This window comes from Sprattus sprattus (genome assembly GCF_963457725.1).
Source record: "Sprattus sprattus genome assembly, chromosome: 8".
Classification (NCBI taxonomy): Eukaryota; Metazoa; Chordata; class Actinopteri; order Clupeiformes; family Clupeidae; genus Sprattus; species Sprattus sprattus.
In genome coordinates, this window is record NC_137927.1 from 18592804 (window position 1) to 18614562 (window position 21759).

At 46.1% G+C, this 21759-nt stretch overlaps 1 protein-coding gene across 1 annotated transcript; it reads left to right on the forward strand.

The window, feature by feature from the left end:
* Window positions 1-1547: 1547 nt before the first annotated feature.
* On the forward strand, window positions 1548-20621 carry dhx38 (DEAH (Asp-Glu-Ala-His) box polypeptide 38). Its single transcript, XM_080843804.1, has 27 exons — window positions 1548-1684; window positions 2261-2746; window positions 3259-3458; window positions 3698-3874; window positions 4161-4323; window positions 4492-4610; window positions 4875-4951; window positions 5192-5347; window positions 5625-5786; window positions 6633-6740; window positions 6863-6978; window positions 7091-7228; window positions 7389-7575; window positions 8141-8326; window positions 8516-8656; window positions 8873-8983; window positions 9350-9466; window positions 9574-9681; window positions 9787-9899; window positions 12700-12908; window positions 13825-13979; window positions 14119-14274; window positions 14887-15021; window positions 15350-15475; window positions 15730-15825; window positions 16251-16372; window positions 19559-20621. The coding sequence occupies exons 2-27, from the start codon at window positions 2403-2405 to the stop codon at window positions 19638-19640; spliced, it is 3804 nt and encodes a 1267-aa protein (XP_080699930.1). The 5' UTR covers window positions 1548-1684; window positions 2261-2402; the 3' UTR covers window positions 19641-20621.
* The last annotated feature ends 1138 nt before the right edge of the window (window positions 20622-21759 follow it).

The window sequence follows — 21759 nt, forward strand, 5'->3', positions numbered from 1 at the left end:
AAATGGAGCATTAATCAACATAGAGAACCCACTTAGAATTGATATCGGATAAATACTGTATCTTTTCTTGTTTAAGTAGATGTTTGAATAAAATATTACAATTTAGTTTGTTTACATTTTCACACAACTGGGGGGTATTCCACATACGTGGTTTAGTGACAAACCTGGATAAGCTAACTCAGAGTGAGAGCCCTCTGATGTTGTTTTCCTAGGAGAATGAACCAATTTGGGGTCCTTTCATTAGGAGGGTTACCACTTACTCTGAGTTAACTTATCCAGGTTTGTCACTTAGCAACATGCGTGGAATACCCCCCAAGTCTTTTTTTCTTTCCACATTCCAAATCTCACAATAACATAAAAGACATACCATACACTGCATTTGCCACAACACAATGCCCTCCCCATTACAAGTGGCTCTAGAAAAAATTCAAACAACTAGATGACCATATTAAACCATCTATCAAGGTTATAGGGGGAACAGCAAGCTATTCCAGTTCAAGGCATGCGGCTAAAAAAATACAGGATTGGGCTGGCTTTCAGAGGTTTAGAAAGACCTTGATGAGATGATGCAAGATGAGTGACCATGAGCTTGTTTCTTTTAACTATATAGCCTCTTGCAACAGTCGTAGTTGTATTTGTTGGCCTTGAGAGATTCCCTGGCCCTCCTAAGTGAGTGTATTACATGGGATACTTTTAGGTGTGAGGTAAGTACAGTATTACAATTATAAGACTTTGTAAGGACTTTGGTATTACACTTAGTTTGTCTGTGGGCACAAACTGTATTTAAGACCCCCAGCCTAACTCAACCCACAGCATAATTATTTTTAGATTATGTTTTTTTTAATTATGAGTAAATTGAAATGAGACTCACACTCATGGACTGGGAATAGCTGGGCCGCCCATATCATGATGTACAGTGGGGAAATAAGTATTTGAACCTCTGCTGATTTCGCAAGTTTGGCCACTTGCAAAGAAATGTGTGATCTATAATTGTAATGGTAGGTGTATTTTAACAGTGAGAAATAGAATATCAACAAAAAATCCAGAAAACTGCATTTTATAACATTTATGACTTTATTTGTATTTGATGCAGAAAATAAGTATTTGAACCCCTAGCAAACCATGACTTAGTACTTGGTGGAATAACCCTGGTTGGCAAGCACAGACGTCAGACGTTTCTTGTAGTTGGTCACCAGGTTTACACACATCTCAGAAAACTTGCGAAAGACTTCTTTTCCCAACTGTACATCAGTCCCAAAGAGACTGTCAGCATTTGGCCTTGCAGTTGATGCCATTTCATGCCATACAATGCAGATTTTTATAAAACAAAAAATATCATTTTTAACACCAGCATTGATGTGTTTCATCACAGTGATATCATTCAGTTTACAGCTAAAATAAAACACTAATTTTAAGTGTGCATTACCTCTTTAAGGGAGCTAAGAATTTCGAGTTCGGCTGTAGGTGAAAATATATCCCATAGGTGGCAGTAATGCTCTAAATGAGTTAGCTGCTGTTTAGAAAAAAAAAGAATAACACAGGGGATTGTGGGATTGTAATGGCGGCATTCATCCCTGACATGAAACGTATTATTGTCGCTCAAACCCAAACATTTCCTCATTTTCAGTCCTTATGATAACTGTAAAACACCAGGAAAACATTAGTTGAAGACGTATCATTTACAGTGAGTAACGAACTCTCTTTCTCTTTTTACATAAAATATGAATGAATCTCTAATTCGAAACCAACCTGCTAGTTAGCTAGGCATAATGTTAACTAGCAAGCAAGTCATCGGAATGATGCCAGAGCTAGGCTCCTGGATATTGAGTATTGCCGACTCTTTTAACCTGTTGTATGTATTATGTACGTAAATGTATGTTTCTCCCACATGCTTGCCTTATGTTGGCTGTTTTAACTATATTTAAGGGCGTTGGGTAAGTAACTTGGGTTATAGGTAAACGTATAACCAACAGAACCCAAAATGAGGCCCCGGATTGTTTATAATAGGTTCAAGTCCGGGTTTCCCCAAAAACATCGTAAGCGTAAATTCGTATAATCCCTTTTACGAATCATTTTACAGTTTCGGACCGTTTCCCGAGTATCGTAACTTAAGTAGTACTTGAGACGCTCGTAAATGTACGTGTGCTCCTAAGAGCTTCTTACAGTGGCTGCTCATTGGTGTCACCAGCAAGACATCCAGGGAAATCACAACATTGTTTTACAGTATTGCTACTATATTTAATGTTTTTCCTTTTCTTAGTCAGCACAGGAGAACATCAAGCTTTGTCAAGTTTCACGTGGAGCGTCTTACTTCAAAGACGTCACCCCATGATGGTCTACCTGAGTTTGTAGCACGTGTAACACATCTTCGACTTTCAAATATTCCTTCATCTGGCCGAAAAATGGAAGATGATGCATCTCTGCATCGTTTGGAGGGCAGTGACCCGGATGCGCAGGTGGGAGGTTTGATAGTGAAGAAGAAGAATGCAGCTTCAGAGCAGCACGTGTTCCGTGCACCGGCACCACGCACCTCGCTCCTTGGGCTGGATCTTTTGGCGGCCCAGAAGCGAAAAGAACGCGAGGATAAAGAACGCCAGGATTCTGAAGCTGAACAGAGCAATGCCAAGAAATCTAAGGTGACATCATATAAGGACTGGGAAGGGAGCAAGAGTGATTCAGAGTCTGATGAGGAGGAGGAGGAGGAAGAAGAGCAAAAAAAGGGAGATAAGGGTGGCAAAAATGAGCGGTAAGTAAAGTGCATCTCTTTTTGATGTTCTCTGTACATGTTGAATGCTGATGTGTGTGTCAACAACAGATCAGATATGGAATATAGCACAAATCAAAGCTGTCAATTGACACGCCTCACAAGATCAACATGGTTGGCTTGCCTTTCACACACATCAGGCCTAGACTAGAAGAAAAAATCAGTTATTTCATTTTATCATGCTACCATGAGTTACCTAATCCATTAGATGTGGTGATATGTTTTATAAGAAAGATTTAGGTTGTTTCCTAACTTGTTGGATGACACTATGTGGCTAGTAGGTTTGTTAGTATCATCAAATATGATTTACACTTTGTTGATGAAATATAAAGTGGAAGAAATTAAGAAATCTGTAACAAAATATTGTTGCTTAATAGTGATATTCAGTATACTCCTTCATATTATTTAGACTATCAGATTGTAACATTAATCTTCACTTCTGCTTGATTGTGCCATGACATGCTTATTTCAGTTTACTGTCTTATTTGATACAGGAAATACCGTGTGACTGGTTCAGAGACACCATCCAATACAGGTGGTGTCAGTGATGAGTTTCGACGTAGACACCAGCAAAGAGAAAAAGATCGCCGGGAACATGGAGTATTTGCTTCCTCTAAAGAAGACAAGCAAAAAGACAATAGTGGGGACAAGGATAAGGATAGAGACCGCGACAGAGATAGAAAGGGTGATCGAAGTAAGTCCTAATTGTGACACAATGTTTTTAGATTTGGGAGTGTGAATGAGCTATTTTCCTGTATTTGGTGGTGAAGTTTATAGCTGGTTAGCATTTAGATCTAACCACAAGTTCAGTGTGCTGTCCTTACTTCACAGGACTTCTGTTCTGAGCAGGACTGTTCTAAGCCTTGCTCTGCTCTAATCACTTTTCTTTAAAACAGATGCTTATGCTAACCTTTGTCTCTGTTGCCCTGGCAGGCGAGCGTAGCCGTGCTAGCCGCTGCGATGGAGTTGGGGAGCGGAGCGCGCGCTCACAGCGTGAGGGCAGCGTGAGGAGCGAGCGCTCGCATAGAGACGGCTTCTCTGAGCGCAGCATCAGCCGTGGCAGCCCACGCAACAGGGACGAGCCTGCCAGCCCACGCAACAGACCTAAAGGTCAGTCATCATCACACTCACTCCTTCTCTTGATGTCTTTGGTTATGGGAGAAAATGTAACATTGTTTATCGTTTATGTCACAGTTGTTTCGGTTTGTCTTGTCTGCCTGCTCCTAATAATCTCAGGTGTAAGGTCACACAGCAGCTGATTAAGTGACGTCAGATACGTTGAATGAAAAGAAAAATCGATTGAGCTCAAACAACCTGTAGCCAGTAGTTGCTCCATTTACTATTTGTAAATGTGTATCGCGTGTAACTGACCAAGCATGTGCTCTGCTCTGCACAGATGCCATGACCCCTTCTCGCTCCAGCTGGGATGAAGATGACTCTGGCTATGCCAGCTCCCGGCGCTCCCACTGGGAAAGTCCCTCTCCTGCTCCTTCCCATCGGGAATCAGACAAATCCGAGCGCAGCCATTCCTCCGGCCAAGAGAGTGAGAGGAGAGACCGGTATGAAATGGATGCCTGACTTAACTCCCTCTAAAAATCAGCATATTAATGTTTTCCTCATACTATACAGTGAAAGGTTATGGGTAAAATGGAATACCATAGAATGCTGACTTGTTGTTTGTGTAACACATTCATCAATGTTATGATTGTTGCTCCTTGTGCTTGCAGTTCTGTTAGGAATCGTTACCCAGACGACACTCCTCTCCCTACGCCCTCATACAAGTACAATGAATGGGCTAATGACAGAAAGCACCTTGGCTCCACCCCTCGCCTCTCCCGAGGCAAAGGTAAGGCATGTGCTCTTCAACTCTCCCTCTGGCTTCCAGACTCCCCTTACTGTGTCTGGGAACTGATGTCTGAAGCAACTTTCTTCTGGGTGAAGGACAGCAAAGACTGGTTATTTATAAACTGCCACCACTGACACGAACAGCAATATATTGCTTTAAACCGACCAGATGTTCGGATTGAGTCTGAAGCAATGCACTCAAGTGTGGCATACAGTATGTGAATGTGATGGGTTTGTTAAGCCCTGCTGTTTTTCTCTGCTACAGGGAAAAGTGAGAATGGAGAAGGTGGCATTGCATTTGAGGACGAGTCGGAGAAGGAGCAGTGGGAAGAAGACCAGCGGGTAACTATTCACCCTTAAGACAGAGGTTCTACAGCTTCATTTATGCTCAATGTTACAGAGTAATTGTGGCTACTCAAATGTAGCAACTATTTACTTAGCATTGTTGCCAAAACCCTTAGTAGTTAGTTAGTTCCACAGAAAAATAATTTCTTTGACTGAATTATCAGTTCTGCAGTGTTACAGAAGTTGTGCGCCATCTTCTAATTGTTTGAGACTGTTTGGCTGCTTTTTGGTTCACAGCAAGCAGACAGAGATTGGTACATGATGGACGAGGGCTATGACGAGTTTCACAACCCACTGGCCTCCAGCTCCGAGGAGTATGTGAAGAAACGAGAGCAGGTCCTGCAGAAGCAGACCCAGAAGCGCATCTCCGCTCACAAGCGACAGATTAATGAGGTACAGCAAAGCACTCCCACTTCTTTTACATCTATCCCACACACATGTGTCAGCCTTTCAGTTACAGTACTGAGGTTGTGTTTCATACATAATGAACTTTGATGAGTTTATGGTATGGAATGACCTGGTGAAGTCTACCAAGATGCTGTTTTCCGATTTGTGGGCTTACTTATGGTGTCAACATGTAGTCTGGTCCATTTAGGCCAATCTGCAGGTGTGTGAGCTATTGCCTCCCGTGCCTGAATCTGTGTTGTGTTGGTTGCCTGCCCCCTTACAGGATAACGAGCGCTGGGAGACCAACCGCATGCTGACCAGCGGTGTGGTCCAAAGGCTGGAGGTGGATGAGGACTTTGAGGAGGACAATGCCGCCAAGGTCCATCTGCTCATCCACAACCTGGTGCCACCCTTCCTGGATGGCAGGATAGTCTTCACCAAACAGGTGAGAGCCTAGTCAACACTGTCACTGCTCACAAGGATAGACAATTGGTTTAGCTGTCACAAGGCAAGTAGTTTACTGCAGGTCAAATACATAATGCACATCTTGACAGGCTGGAGGGCTTCAGTGTTGTCTTCATGCCAGCTTACTTTGCCTCCAGCCTGCCGATACAATTTTGCTACTGTCCTCTTGGGCCTAATTAAGAGCGACGCTGGAGCCCACAACATTCCGTCTGCTCTGACAGATGGGATTGCTTCTGAAGTGTTGCAAGTCCTCATACGAACCCTTGACACCTTGAAGTTATCTTGCCAGTTGTTTGGTTTTTATTGACTTTTTCACTCCCATGCATTTTGTAGTTTTATGGTTGCTGTTGTGCAACTGCAGGAACTTCTTACATGGCCTTTTCAAACATGAGATTTTATTTCTGGTTTTGGGTATTGCGATTCTATCACAAAAATGAATGAGGGTAATGACTCTTGACGAGCCACAAGAGAAATCCTCTCTCTCTGGCCAGGGTGGGCTGAAGAGAGACTTGTCAATTTGAGTGATGCATTCTCCCTTAAAGCCTTATCCCATCCCCCCCTGTCTCAATCTAGATGGATTGATTTCTTTAGATAATGACTATAATGTTGTTCAGCCTGTCTGGCCCTCTCCCATTAACCTCACTTGCCCCCGGGCTATTTGGGTTTGTTTAAATTGTATGACGGGTTTATGAACCACAGTCTTCTTTCCTAACATCTCAACTTTTTCATTCATTTGAAAACAATTCTTTAAAAAAACTTTTATCTGAACTGCGTGTGTATATGTGGCTACAATCTAGTCCTTAACTCTGTGTGTTTTTGGCCCTAGCCTGAGCCAGTCATCCCCGTGAGGGACCCCACCTCTGATATGGCCATCATCTCCCGTAAGGGCAGTCAGCTGGTCCGCAAGCACCGGGAACAGAAGGAGCGTAAGAAGGTATGCAGCCCCCTCACACTGCTCCTGCAAGGGCCTGTGTGGGTTTCAATAAGATGCAAGAGGAAAACGAAGTTTTTTTTGTTTTTATTGTTATTTATTTATTTTTAATCCTCGTTTGACAGGCACAACACAAGCACTGGGAACTGGCAGGAACCAAGCTGGGTAACATCATGGGCGTTAAGAAGACTGAAGATGGTGAGGCCAAGCCTGTGGGTCAGGACGGAAGAGTGGACTACAAGTAAGTCTCAAAATACCGCACGTTCACCAACAGACTCTTGGGAAATCCACAACCTAACCTGTTATCTTCATAGCCGCTCTGTAACACGCTGACCTTGCCTCCCTCACCCCAGGACGGAGCAGAAGTTTGCAGACCACATGAAGGATAAGAGCGAGGCCAGCAGTGAGTTTGCCAAGAAGAAGACCCTGCTGGAGCAGAGGCAGTACCTGCCCATCTTTGCTGTGAGGCAGGAGCTGCTCAACCTTATCAGGTACAACTCTGCTGCCAGGGTTATCCCCAGTCCCTTGACATTATTTCTACCTGACTCTTGACGTCCTTCATAGTGTTACATGCAGTAAATCAGCTAATGTGGCTAACTGGAAAGATGCCATTTGGTATGGTTATGTAACCTTTTGATTGCGGTTTTCCAGGGATAATAACATAGTGATTGTGGTGGGTGAGACGGGCAGTGGGAAGACTACACAGCTGACCCAGTACCTGCATGAGGATGGCTACACCGGCTATGGCATGGTGGGCTGCACACAGCCCCGCAGAGTGGCAGCCATGAGTGTGGCCAAGAGAGTCAGCGAGGAGATGAACATCAACCTGGGCGAGGAGGTGAGGGCAGTAGGGAGCGTGGATCAAGAGATGAATCTCATACTTCACTCTCTGGCGTCTTTATTGTTGTTGCATTCTATTAGGCTTGTTTCGAACCTATATGTGATGAGACATACGATTCTAACTGTAAATTTGGTTCTTAAAAATGACTTTATTAGCTCGAAGGGTGCAGCATTGGACTCTTCAAGTGTCTCTTGAGGACTCCCCATATTTCCAAACTGTGTAATACTGCCACCTTGTGGATATTTATTGCATTACACCACAAGTTAACGCTGAGTCAGAGTGATTTAGCAGAATAGCTCCACCCCCCAAAATACAGTGTTATAGTGAATTACCAGATGTTATGCACACTTTTCCCTTCATTATACTTAAGAATTGGTACAAATTAACTAAATTATATGATTCAATAAAACCTGATTGGCCTTTATTTGCCAAAATGTATTGCAAAGAGCTGAACATTAGTTTTTGGAATATTTTGGGTGTGCAGAATCGTTTGATTTCATTTTTAAAGCATCATTATCATGGTTTAAGCGCCTAATTTACCATGGCTTCTGTTGTCCTCTAGGTTGGCTATGCCATCCGGTTTGAGGACTGCACATCGGAGAAGACGGTGGTGAAGTACATGACTGACGGTATCCTGCTGAGAGAGTCGCTGCGCGAGTCTGACCTGGACCACTACAGTGCCGTCATCATGGACGAGGCCCACGAGCGCTCGCTCAACACTGACGTGCTCTTTGGCCTGCTCAGAGAGGTTAGGGGGCACAATACACTGGGGAAAAATTGACTTATAAACTTTCTGGGGGGGGAATATATATATATATATATATATTTTTTTTTTGGCGCTTCACCATTCACCTGGTGTTACTGTTGGACTTTAGTTACGTTTTCACATACATAACCTCTACTAAAAGATGGAATGGTTTTTGTCATGTTTTCTCAGATAGTGTCTCGGAGGTCTGACTTGAAGCTGATTGTCACCTCCGCCACAATGGACTCAGACAAATTTGCGTCATTCTTCGGCAATGTTCCTATATTCAACATTCCAGGAAGAACATTCCCTGTGGACATCCTGTTCAGCAAGGTACCTTATAGTTTCCTAATCTGTGTATGCAGTTCTGCCTGTAAGAGCACTGGTAATATGCGACTGGTACCTTTTTATTTTTCTAATCTGTGTATGCAGTTCTGCCTGTGTAAGAGCACTGGTCTTTTGCAACCGGTACCTTTTAGTTTTCTAATCTGTGTATGCAGTTCTGCCTGTAAGAGCGCCTGTAATATGCGACTGTGTTTTGGACCTCAGACTCCTCAGGAGGACTACGTTGAGGCCTCAGTGAAGCAGGCCCTGCAGATCCACCTGAGCGGGATGATGGGGGACATCCTCATCTTCATGCCGGGGCAGGAGGACATCGAGGTGAGTTCAGGGAGAGAAACAATTTCAGAAATGGAACCAGTCTAGCAAAAGAGATGAAGTTGTCTGGAAATCAGATGGCCATAAACACTGAGGTCTGCATATGTAAAGATTAGTCAGAGTAAGATGACTGCATTCTAAACAGCAGGAATTCAGCATGGCTCAGTTGGTGGTCCTGTAACATCAGTTATTCCAAGCAGTCATAAAGGAAAGGGAAATCTTCACCTTGCCTAAACTTTTGTATCTTGTTGGATACAGACCTCTACGTCATAGTGCAGTTACTGCATATGGTCTCAGTCAGTTTTTCAAACTCTGTATATTGTTGTGTTCTCCATCTGTACCAACGTGTTCCTCCTCCACCCCCCTCAGGTGACCTCTGATCAGATAGTGGAGCGTCTGGAGGAGCTGGAGAACGCCCCTGCTCTGGCCGTGCTGCCCATCTACTCCCAGCTTCCCTCAGACCTGCAGGCCAAGATCTTCCAGAAGGTTCTTATCTCCATCAGCTTGCACTGTATGTGAAATGGTGTTTGACTGACCGATTCAGCACGTGATCGATTCTTAACTGTGTTCTTGTGTTCACTGACTCCCACTAGGCCCCTGACGGAGTCAGGAAGTGCATTGTGGCCACCAACATCGCTGAGACGTCTCTGACTGTGGATGGGATCATGTTTGTGGTGGATGCTGGATACTGTAAACTCAAGGTAACCGCGTTATTACTACAGAGAGTTGTTCTCTCCTCTTCCCAGTTCTCTGTTTTCAGCCATTGGTAAAGAGGTTGACGTGATGCTTGTGATTGTCTTGCACAGGTGTTCAACCCTCGTATCGGCATGGACGCCCTGCAGGTGTACCCCATCAGCCAAGCCAACGCCAACCAGCGTTCTGGCAGAGCTGGAAGGACAGGCCCAGGCCAGTGCTACAGGTAAACACTCTCACCGTCTCACCAGTCCAGTGCTACAGGTAAACACTCTCACCGTCTCACCAGTCCAGTGCTACAGGTAAACACTCACCGTCTCACCAGTCCAGTGCTACAGGTAAACACTCTCACCGTCTCACCAGTCCAGTGCTACAGGTAAACACTCTCACCGTCTCACCAGTCCAGTGCTACAGGTAAACACTCTCACCGTCTCACCAGTCCAGTGCTACAGGTAAACACTCACCGTCTCACCAGTCCAGTGCTACAGGTAAACACTCTCACCGTCTCACCAGTCCAGTGCTACAGGTAAACACTCTCACCGTCTCACCAGTCCAGTGCTACAGGTAAACACTCACCGTCTCACGTGGAGCCGCATGTCTGGGTAGTTTAGTGTGTCAGTCATTTTCCAGATCTAAACTTGAGTGACAGATGGTATAGCGGATAAGTACCTAGCCACTTCTCTTTTCTGTGAACAAGGAACCACCCACTAGCCTGTACAGCTCATGGCTGTTACTCATGCAGGAGAACTGCATTTCCTAGATAACTGACTGGAAGTTGTCTGGATGTATGTATGGATCGAGCACAGAGGCTGCACTCTTATCCCCGTACCTGCCACTGCTCCTCTGTGTCACTAGTGATGGTCACATAAGGAGGAGAACTTTGAGTAACAGTGATATCGGTCCTTAAAATCTCAAAATTCAATGTCATTTTGAGATGTGAAGGGGGTGACTCGGTGGTGAATTATCCTGCATTAAGAGCTAGTCATTAGGCCTGTGATCTTGGGCTCTCACTCTTCTTCCCCCAGCCAGCATGAGAAGAGGGCTGCCCATTGTTACCAGGTACCTTGTGCAATTTGAGCTTCGTAATGGCACTTGCAATCTCTTGCCACATTGGCGGTACGTTCAGTTCCTTCCCGTACCACACACACACACACACACACACACACACACACACACACACAGGCTATCTCCTCCAGACTAACACCAGCCTGATTATGGCCGCTCTCTCTGCAGCTCTCCAGCCAGGCGAGTGGACTGGCGCACACAATGGCCACGTTGGCTTAAGGAGGTCGTTACCAGTGAGCCTTGCCCACCGCCCCCCCCACCCTATGCCTCTCAGTCAATACATCAGGTCTGAGTGAACACACCAGACAGGTGTGCGTGTGTGACATGCATTTTGGGTGGGGGTTAAGGTGTGGTGCAGACTGTCCTGTTCATTCCTCTTATGGTCCTTCATTGCCTTCCTTCCCTCGACCCTTTCAGTCATGTCCAAATGGAGTGTAGGGTGTCTAATGAGCTCGGCGGGTTCCTCTTGACCCTGCAACATTTTCTCAGAACTGATCTTAGAAGTCTGAGAAAGATGTGCCAGTGGACATGATGTCTCGGTGTGGGTGGGTGTGTTGTGTGCGCATGTAAATAAACAAATCTACAAAGTCTTAAAAAAGCCTCTCTGTTTGACTCGGGTTGTTTGTAGATGCCCGTCTGAGCACTCTTTGGATCCTTTCATCTTGGCGCCGATCCGCATCGCAGCCGCTCGTCTTGATCGCCACGCCGACCCCACGGCATCAGACCTCCCCCCCTGCTCCACACCCCCACCCCCCGCATCAGCTGCGCCTTCCCCTGGCATCCCTGTGTGCGCAGGACAGCATGCGAGTGGGAGCGCGTCGGGATGGTAATCTCAAGAGGATTTCACGCCGTTCAAGTCTGTTTACAGCAGGCAGAATGCGCCACAAAGGCTTCCGGTCCCGCCAGGGCCGCCGGTGACCCTCTTTTCTAATCCGCACGCCAGGGAAGAGAAGATGCGTGGACACCCTTGTCTGTCAAGCGCACACACACACACACACACACACACACACACACACACACACACACACACACACACACACACACACACACACACACACACACACATGCCTGTGTTTGTTTTGCCTCCATGAAAATGTGTCTGGAAGCATCTTGAAAGAGCTCCTTCACTCTTCAGATTAGACGTGAGCTCCCTCTCCACCTCAACACCTCCAGCTCCTCGCATCTGTGAAGAATCAATTTCTGTTCGGGAGACGAGCTTTAAAAGAACTAAGGCTGTGGGGAACTGTGCGTGTGTGTGTGTGTGTGTGTGTGTGTGTGTGTGTGTGGCTTTCTATACAAGAATACATAGCGCTAAAAACACCCACCACAAGCCGTGAATACAGCAGCGACTTCAATGGCGGACGGAGGGGACTCAAGCTCCGCTCATATACATAACTTCATACACACCCCCCTACAGAGTCCCCTTCAAAATAATGCCACAGACTTCAGAGGGATTATCCATTAACCAGGAGTGGCAACAGAAAGCCTGCTTCGCCTCAGACCTATCTCCCCGCCACAGCACTCACGGCACAGCTTAATCACAGGGGGTTTAAGGCGCTCATAACAAGACGGTTTTGGTGAATTGTTCATTGTTGAGGGCCTCTGCGATGGCCTTTTCCAAAAGTAAGGGGTGCGCTGGTTAATGGGATGGGGAGTCCTACTGCAGACAGACTCTGGGGCGTTACTCAGACGCCTACGCACAAGTCCCATGCTGGGCATGTTCTCAGAAGGTAGTGTGCAGACTAGACACCACTCCACTATGTAGGCTAAGCTGTAACTTCTCCCCACAGTAAATGTACAAAGGAATTTAGAATCTTTGATGTTTTTTATTCAGTACCCTACTTCACCCTAACATGTCTGGGTCATTCTTTAATTCTCTCCCACTCTCTTTGTCCCCTTCTGGTTCTAGCTCTGCCATAAGTTCATTACCTCTCTCTGTTCTTCCCTGTCTTCCCTGGCAGGCTCTACACACAGAGTGCGTATAAGAATGAGATGCTGACCACCACCATCCCAGAGATCCAGCGGACTAACCTGGCCAACGTGGTCCTGCTGCTCAAGTCCCTGGGGGTGCAGGACCTCCTGCTCTTCCACTTCATGGACCCGCCGCCTGAAGACAACATGCTGAACTCCATGTACCAGCTCTGGATCTTAGGCGCGCTGGACAACACAGGTGGGGCTTTCAACACTATAGTGAGCACATTACTATAGCTTGTAATCCTGACAAGCAAAATCAGGTCCGCACGGGCAATGTAAATATTCAGACGGCGCAAATGTAATGCTCTTAGTGGTCCAATGCAGTTCATAACTGTGTGAATAGGGTGTTGGCCTGCCATTACAAAATGCGGATATTGAAGTGATAACCCCTTCTCCCACTCCCCAAAAAAGAAATCATAAGAGCAGTATTATTTCCAGTAGGCCTAATATTTAGGCTAGGCTAATGACTAATTTAACCTGATATTACACCCTCAACTGACTGCCAGCAGTCAGTATAAATGGAGGTTGTAGATTTGACCCGTCTAAGAGCCAGTCTGGCATTAACAGAGGATTGCATCAGGGTCTGACTGTCCTGAAGTAGCTGTTGGCGGCCGGCTCTCCTCTAGACATCCTGCTAATCCCACATAAACGCTGCAATGTCTGAGCTGCTGAGGGTTTGATCAAAGGCATGTTCCTGAAATGCTCAGCAATTTCCCCCCATTATCAGCTATATCCTCATTACAAGCCGAGTAGTCTGTATTGTGTTCCCTGTCTGATGGTGTTATACCTTCCAATGGCTTTGATGGCTCATTTATCCAGCAACAGCGTAGACATGGACTGCACCACCATTGCCCCGCTCTCCCCCTAGAGAGCAGCCCTTTGCCTTACGCCATTGAGGGCTGAGTCTGTTCTAATGTGCCCAACTAAACTGTTCAGAAGGGTTTTCTTCGACTGCACCAGGGTTTCTTTGAAGACAGCTATTAACAGGTGCGCTGGGGATCCAGTGGGATGATCAGATTCCTAGGGAGCACAGCACTGCCCTCGAATGAGCAATAGGCACATGGCGCATCTAACCCTGTTCTGTGCCACCACCCCCCCCCCTTTTGCCTCAGGTTCGTTGACCCCCACTGGCCGCCTCATGGTGGAGTTTCCCCTGGATCCAGCCCTGTCCAAGATGCTCATTGTGTCCTGTGACATGGGATGCAGTGCAGACATCCTCATCATTGTGTCCATGCTGTCGGTGCCCGCCATCTTCTACAGGCCAAAGGTAGGCCTGCAGTTACGTCATACATCTAGCATGTCCCATGCTAGGACTTTACTAAACTTAATGGATCGGATAGGGATACTTTTTATTTTTCTTAATTTCTTTTAACGAAGACCTTTTGTGGCTGTTCTCTGTTCTTCAGGGTCGAGAGGAGGAGAGCGACCAGGTGAGGGAGAAGTTTGCGGTGCCTGAGAGCGATCACCTGACGTACCTCAACGTCTACCTGCAGTGGAAGAACAACAACTACTCCAGCGTCTGGTGCAATGATCACTTTATTCACACCAAGGCCATGCGCAAGGTACCTGCACACTGATCAGGATCAGTGCCAATTGAGCAAGTTTATAACCTTTTTATAACATTCGACTGAAGCAAATGTATTTGTTTGTCGCTAACTGTTGGCTCATTATGTGCACCAAACATAACCCAACCCCAGTTTTACAAGCTCCCGTTAAAAGAATGAAATCGGCCTAAACTTACAATGAAAGATTGACTGCCCTGGTCCCTGTTGCATCAAACTCCAGGTGCCATCACCTGGATTTACCATGCATTTGCTTTCACTGTTTAAGTAGACCCATTCAGGACTCGCTCGTTTCCTCCCTGACACTTTAGACTTATCAGATAATAGCGCCATCTTAAGGTCGTTTTGGGAATGTGACATCCTTGAATGGATAATGAAACGATAATGACAATTCTTTTTTTTTAGGGAATCAATATTAGTTTAGTTTAGTTTTAGACATTCTACGCGGAAATAATTTTATTTCAGTTTACGAAAGCGTTTGTTTTAAAACCCTTATTTGTCGTCTTGATTTTAGTTTAGGGTAAATACCCTGCAATAGAGTGCTTTTACACCCCAAATGCTGTTCTAAATGGGCAGTATATTTGATAAGCGTGTTTGTGTGTGTGTTTTGAGGTGCGTGAGGTGCGGGCCCAGCTGAAGGACATCATGGTGCAGCAGAGGATGACTATGGTGTCCTGCGGCTCAGACTGGGACATCATCAGGAAGTGCATCTGCGCCGCCTATTTCCACCAGGCTGCCAAACTGAAGGTACACCACCAACCCATGAGCCAGATGTGTTATAATCTGGAATTAGTTATTACATGTTTACGGTCCCACACGAAAACTGTAAGGTCTTCCTTAAACCCACCATATTTGTTTCGGTTTCACTTTTCTCTGAACCTTAATGACATAAATTTGTACGAGTGCTAACAGTGTGCATTAGCTGAATAATTACTTTATGTTTGCTTTACGTACATACAGTCTTGGAAGTTTAGTATCAGTCAGCACTGAATTTGTTCTGTGTGTGTGTGTGTGTGTGTGTGTGTGTGTGTGTGTGTGTGTGTGTGTGTGTGTGTGTGTGTGTGTGTGTTTGCAGGGCATAGGTGAGTATGTGAATGTGAGGACAGGGATGCCCTGCCACCTGCACCCTACCAGCTCCCTCTTTGGGATGGGCTACACCCCAGACTACATCACTTACCACGAGCTGGTCATGACTACTAAGGTACACTTCTTTGCTATGCTCTTCCCTATGTTCTTTGTAAACAACTGTCAATTTAGATCAACTTTGCTTGCATTGTATGCATCGTTTCCAGTGAGCTTGTGATTACTGTATGATTCCAAATTTGAATGGATACATGTGAAAAGATCAGATAATCTGTGATGACTTTGTTGTCACAGGTAGATGTATGTGGTAACTCCCTGTGCAGGTGTCTGTGTGTGTTTAACGTATCTCTGTGTTGGTTTGTGTGTGTTCAGGAGTACATGCAGTGTGTGACTTCAGTGGATGGGGAGTGGTTGGCTGAGCTGGGCCCGATGTTCTACAGCATCAAACACGCCGGGAAGAGCAGAATGGTACAACACACACACACACACACACACACATACACGCACACACTGCTACAAACATTCGCCCGCATTCATTCTCTCTCCCTCTCTCTCTGACACACACACACACACACACACACACACACCTCCTCTGACAAAGACTGTACAGCAATATAAAGCAAGAGCAGGTAGGGACATGCCCTTGTCTGTTTACATACACACGCTTCTTTGTGCACCCAACTTTGTAGTGGCAGTATCAATAATAATCATCACAGTTCAAGAGACACTTTGTACACCTCCACTACTGACCTCTTCCTTTTCTCTGTGTGTGTGTGTGTGTGTGTGTGTGTGTGTCTGTGTCTGTGTCTGTGTCTGTGTCTGTGTCTGTGTCTGTGTCTGTGTCTGTGTCTGTGTCTGTGTCTGTGTCTGTGTGTGTGTGTGTCTGTGTGTAGGAGAACAAGCGGCGGGCCAAGGAGGAAATCACCAACATGGAGGAGCAGATGTCTCTGGCCCAGCAGCAGATCATAACCCGAAAGGAGGAGCAGGAGAGGAAGAACAACGTGGGCAGCATCAGGTAGTCATCCTCACAATGCACACAAACCCATACACACATGAACAGTCTCTGTCTCGCTCTCTCGCTCACACACCTCATTCCTAATCCATTAGCAGTGTGTGTGTGTGTGCTGTGTCGTATTCATATTAAGCATGGCTGTAATTAAGCAGAGAGGAGTGTTTGTTGAGAGAGCCACCCTTAACTCTTGTGGCCCCCGCGCCTCCTGCTAAGGAGCTCTAAGACAGCGTCTGGCCGGGCCTTTCTGCGTCGCTGGCTTAACTCCCATTTGTTTACAAAGAGCCCGCGGAAGCCTTTTAGTCCTGGGGGCGGACGTTTTAACGCAGTGGTCCCGCAGCGTGGCGATGCTGTGCATAATTGCTGCATTAAGACAAGGAAAGATAATTGTTCCCATTTCATATTTCATTATTTAACTTCCTGGTCAGGCAGAAGTGCTCATGAACTTAGAGCTATGTCTTAATTTGTCTCAGCAAACTCAACAATAATCACAAGCACACAAAGAACAACAAGCCTTTCCTTCTTATGTGTTGTGAAAAAGTTCCATACCTAATGACGTCAGAGTCCTTGGGCCCTGTAGTTCTGTGTGTTCACGCAAATGTGAGCATTGCCAGCTGAGGAAAAGTACCCTTCACTCAACCATTTTAGCATCCTCATTCCTCCCTTTCATCTCCTCAATTCATTTTCACCTCTTTTTTTAAGCTCTCCCTCTCCCTCCCTCTCTCTCTCTGTCGTTCCCCCTTCGTCTGTGCTTCTCTTTGTCTTCTTGATGAGCTTTTCTCACCTCTTGTCTCCACATGAGGGGAACAGAAATAATATTGACTCCTGGCTGACCCCCATTACTGTAGCAATTTTCACTGGGCCACAGCGGAGATGGCGTGAGAGGGAGGGAGGGAGGGAGAGAGAGAGAGGCGGAGGGAGAGACGGACTGGGCCTTCATTTTCTGATGAATCCCACCCCCAAATTAATTTTGCACACATCTGTCAGGAGTCACAAAGGAGGAAGATGAGTTCCACTTTCAATGAACACTTAACTAATTAATCAGCGTGTTTATCTCGGAGCAGGAGCATTTGTCTGGGTGTCTGGCGTGTCTTCACCAAGATTCACCGTTATCACATTAAAGATGCAGTCGGTTTTGTGAAAGGTTGTTGATATTTGAGTCCAACAGCCAGTCAAATGACACCCCTCTCTTCCATGCTCCTAAAGCACCATGTTGATTGGCTGGGATTGTCTATGGCTTGGTCCGAGTCACTATGTTTGTTTCCCTTTTACAGAGCCGGGGCTGTGTACGAACACTTTACGGATCGCTAGAGGACAGTGAGGAGCAGTTAGCTGAATTTGACAAAAATGCATGTGATTAGAATTTTGGACTGCACCTTTAAAAGTGAGGGGATTGCCATTTGTGTGCCTGACTGTTTTGAGACTATAATTAAAAGTGAGCTCTTTCAGTAGCTCATTGGCATCGGCTCCTCTCACTGGTTTAAAAACTCATCATCCGGTACTTAAGTGAGGATGGCTGGCATGGCACTGAATGGGAATAAAGAAACCCATCTGAGTGCTGTATATTTCTAAGCACATGTAGCCACAGAAGTGTGCTGGGGTTTTTTCACCAACATGATTGGGGAATAGTGTTGTCGTTTTGCTCCTCATCAGAAGGAGAATAACAAACCAACATGAATTGATGGGGTCACTCTGCTGTAAAAGGGCTCCAGGGATGCAGAGAATAGGCTCTCGGCTTCTTTGGGATGCCTGCTATTTGTACATTTGCCTGATCAATGGGAATGAGAGGCTGTTTGTATGCTGGAAGTAGAGAGCCTGTATTGTAGTTCCATTACCACAAGCTCTTCCTCTGTTCTTGCCACGGGGCTCAGTCATGACACACCTGGCGGTTGAAACGGAGAACCCACCTCCCCACCCCGAAACACACCACTCCAAAATTTGGCCCCCACTCTGCCTCCCAAACTTCACAGAGAATTAGGAGTGCGGTGGCATATTAGCCTGAATTTGGCTTTAATCTCACTGAGTGTACAGCTCCTCTTCCGCACCACAACCAGCGCATTTGCCCCACACTCCCCCTCTCTGTTCCACTCACATCTGAGGATCAGTCTTGCTGCAGACCCTCAAGTGCTTTTTGAGGAGGACTCCGGAGAGAGAGAGGGGGGCCCGGGTCAGCGCTCTCTTTGTGCTCGCTGCCCTGCACCAGGAGCCTGCAAACACATAAAACAACACGCCTCCTTAGCATGGGGCTCAGTTTAATGACAGCCAGGGCAGTGGGGCTGGGGAAGAACTACACAGCTTCTGCTTCAGTTTGTTTGTTTGTTTGTTTGTTTGTTTATTTATTTTGTGAAGGACAGATTTAAAGCACATGAATCGACAGAGGATGAAAAGGCGGGAGATACTGACACATCTGAGCTGGACGTAATTCACCTAATGGCTGCTGGGGTGAAGGGGGGAGGGGGGGGGGGGGGTGCTGCTATGGTGCCGAGGTCACGGCCTGATGGGTGTAATTGCAGGCCGTGTGGAGGGGGAATGCTGGGTAGCAGCTGTAATTAAAGATGATAGATTGCGCTGTCATGGCGCGCACCACAGCGGCCCTCCTAGAGACGGACTGTCCTTTTTTTTTATTCTCCTCTGTCCCCCCCTTCAACACTTCTCACCCCTTCCATCCCTCTCTCCTGTCTGCCTCATTCCCTCTGTTCTCTGACCACTCCGTGTTAAATCACATTTTATTCACAGGACAGTTCACCACATAACACACATTACTAAGATACTGTAAAAGAGGTTCAAAGCCTGTTTAAATGGCCTTACCCAGAAGTCAAATCAACACCCTGATACTGATCGAAACCTAGTCAGAGATTGATTTCTGAGTTGTCAGTGAGGTCATTGTGTAGATATAGTAGATTGAGTGGTGAGCAAGAGATACAAGATCCATGTCCACTAAGAGAGAGAGAAGAGTGCTGTGATGATATAGGTCATATCATTATTAGTCCTTTTTAATAATGATCACCTTCTGTCTGATTGGAGTGCAGAGGTAGTGTGTTTAAGCATGTGTGTTTACTAGCACAGAGGAACACACTTACGCTGTGTTGTATTGAGGAAGATGACATCTGAAGAATGTTCATTAGTCATCAGTTGTTTTGATCCCTTTGAAACCTGGTTTACCAATGATGTCTCCTCCTATGATGTTTCCAGGTCACCCCAAATCTGCACCCCTGGCCGAAAAGAAGAACTGCCCATGACCCCGAGACGAACCCCTTCACGCTTCGGCCTGTGAGCTGTGACCTGTGACGGACACTGAGTTGACCTCACCCGACACCACATCTCCCCCACTGAAACACTGTTTTAACGGACACTCTCCGTCTATGCTGAGCCAACCGCTTGGCACCATCAGACATGAGTACTGAAGCCTTGCAGTTCCCCAATTACGCCAGCAGTAGGCACACTCGTATAAGGCAAAAGATTTTAGGGCTCTGAGCCCAGCCCTTCAGAGGATGGTGGAGTGATTGTCCTCCGTGTGCAGGCAGAGCAGAGAGCCCCTGAAATGGCTGTTTTATTCCTCACTGCACTCTTTTAGACACACACATTCTCAGTTCAATCACAACAACAAAGAAATTATTGTCAAAAAATATCTTTTTTTTTGTCTTCTCTGTTCAGGCAATCCAATGTTAGGATTAGACTTTATAAGTTGTGATCATTGTCATGAACTATCATTGTAGGTGTTCTTAAAAAAAAAAAAGAGATGTACCTTATGTCTACCTGACATAACAAATGTAATCACATCTTACCCAGTGCATATTCCATTCTGTTTAAACAGAACCTGTGAAAAAAACAGCCTCTAAGACCCACTGTTGGTGAGCGTGTTGTTTGTACTCGCATTAAGGATCTGCGATGTGTCTGGTGTAATGGGCATAGGTGTTGTCTTGGAAACATGGAGGATCAGATTTAGCACACCGCATGGGTCTTGTGCCCTCTTCAGCTTCTTGTCAGCCCTGCTTGTCTCTGCGAAGGGGCCACTGCTGCGCCTCTCCCCCGCCTGCCTCGCTGTAAATTGGAGAGCGCTGCAGACGGGGTTGGAGGTGATGCGTTTCCCATTCATTTACTCGGGTTCCTTCTCTTCCTTGTGTACCCACTTCTGTTCTTTTCTCTTATTTTTTTTCTTTCCTGTTTTGTACAGATTGTTTTTAAGCCCTAAGCCCCTTTGAGCCGCCTTCGCGGTCAGTCACAGTCAATATTTATCTGCAACGGTGCACTGAGTGCAGCTTATTATTTGTGTGATTTTTGGAAATGATATTAAATACTTCTTTTGTAATTAGAAACTTTATGTGGTGTGTGTGTTTGTGTACACTATTCTACAACATTTTCTATGGAGCCTTAGCATATCAAGTTTATTACACATTTGAATGGCATTTTATTAGTTATGGGTCCGTTCTGCTCAACCTGTGGGAGTGATTAACTTTCCTTCCAAGATATTCAACACAAATATTTTCAGCCTCCTATTCTCCCCAAAGCATTTCTTTTTCCCCATCAACACTCTTGTTTGCCCTGCTCCTGACGATCACAGGGCCAACTGAACCAACTCCATTTGAATACATAAGCATTCACGGCTTTGGCCTTGCTCATTACTGGCTCTGCTGAAAGTATAGACCTGTGTTTTTAATTAATTCCCCTTTTCCCCAGTACCCCCTGGGTCTAACTCGTATGCAAACACAAGACATATACACACACACACACACACACACTCAACTATTCTCGTCTGGCTGAACTACTGTCTCTCTCTTGCTCACACACACAAAATTCAATTAATCTCCACAGGCAGAGAATATTTGATCAGACACTGATAGGGCAGAAAGGTGAGGTGACGCTTTCTAATTATAATGATGATGGATGACCCTCCTTGGCCAAACAGAGCCGTGTCCTTTGCTCCTCTCCGAACGTGGGCAGCCGTGGCCTACTAGTTAGGGTTTCGGGCTGGTGGCCGGTTCGATCCCCGACCAGTAGGAAAAATGTGGGCGGGGGAAGTAGTAGAGCACTGCTCTCCCATGCCCACATCCACGGCTGAAGTGCCCTTGAGCAAGGCACCTAACCTCAATCACTGCTCCCCGGGCGCTCAAAAGCAGCTCACTGCTCCGGGTTAGTGTGCTTCACTGTGTGTATCACTACCCTGGATGGGTAAAATGCAGAGATTGAATTCATTGTGTGTGTGTGTGTCACTATCTCTGCCATAACATAGTCACTAGTCACCAGGGCTCATTTCCATTAATTTCCATGCTTCCCTCAGGCCCAGTCACCGCACGTGTGCTCAGGCCCAGTTACCGCACGTGTGCTCAGGCCCAGTCACCGCACGTGTGCTCAGGCCCAGTCACCGCACGTGTGCTCAGGCCCAGTCACCGCAC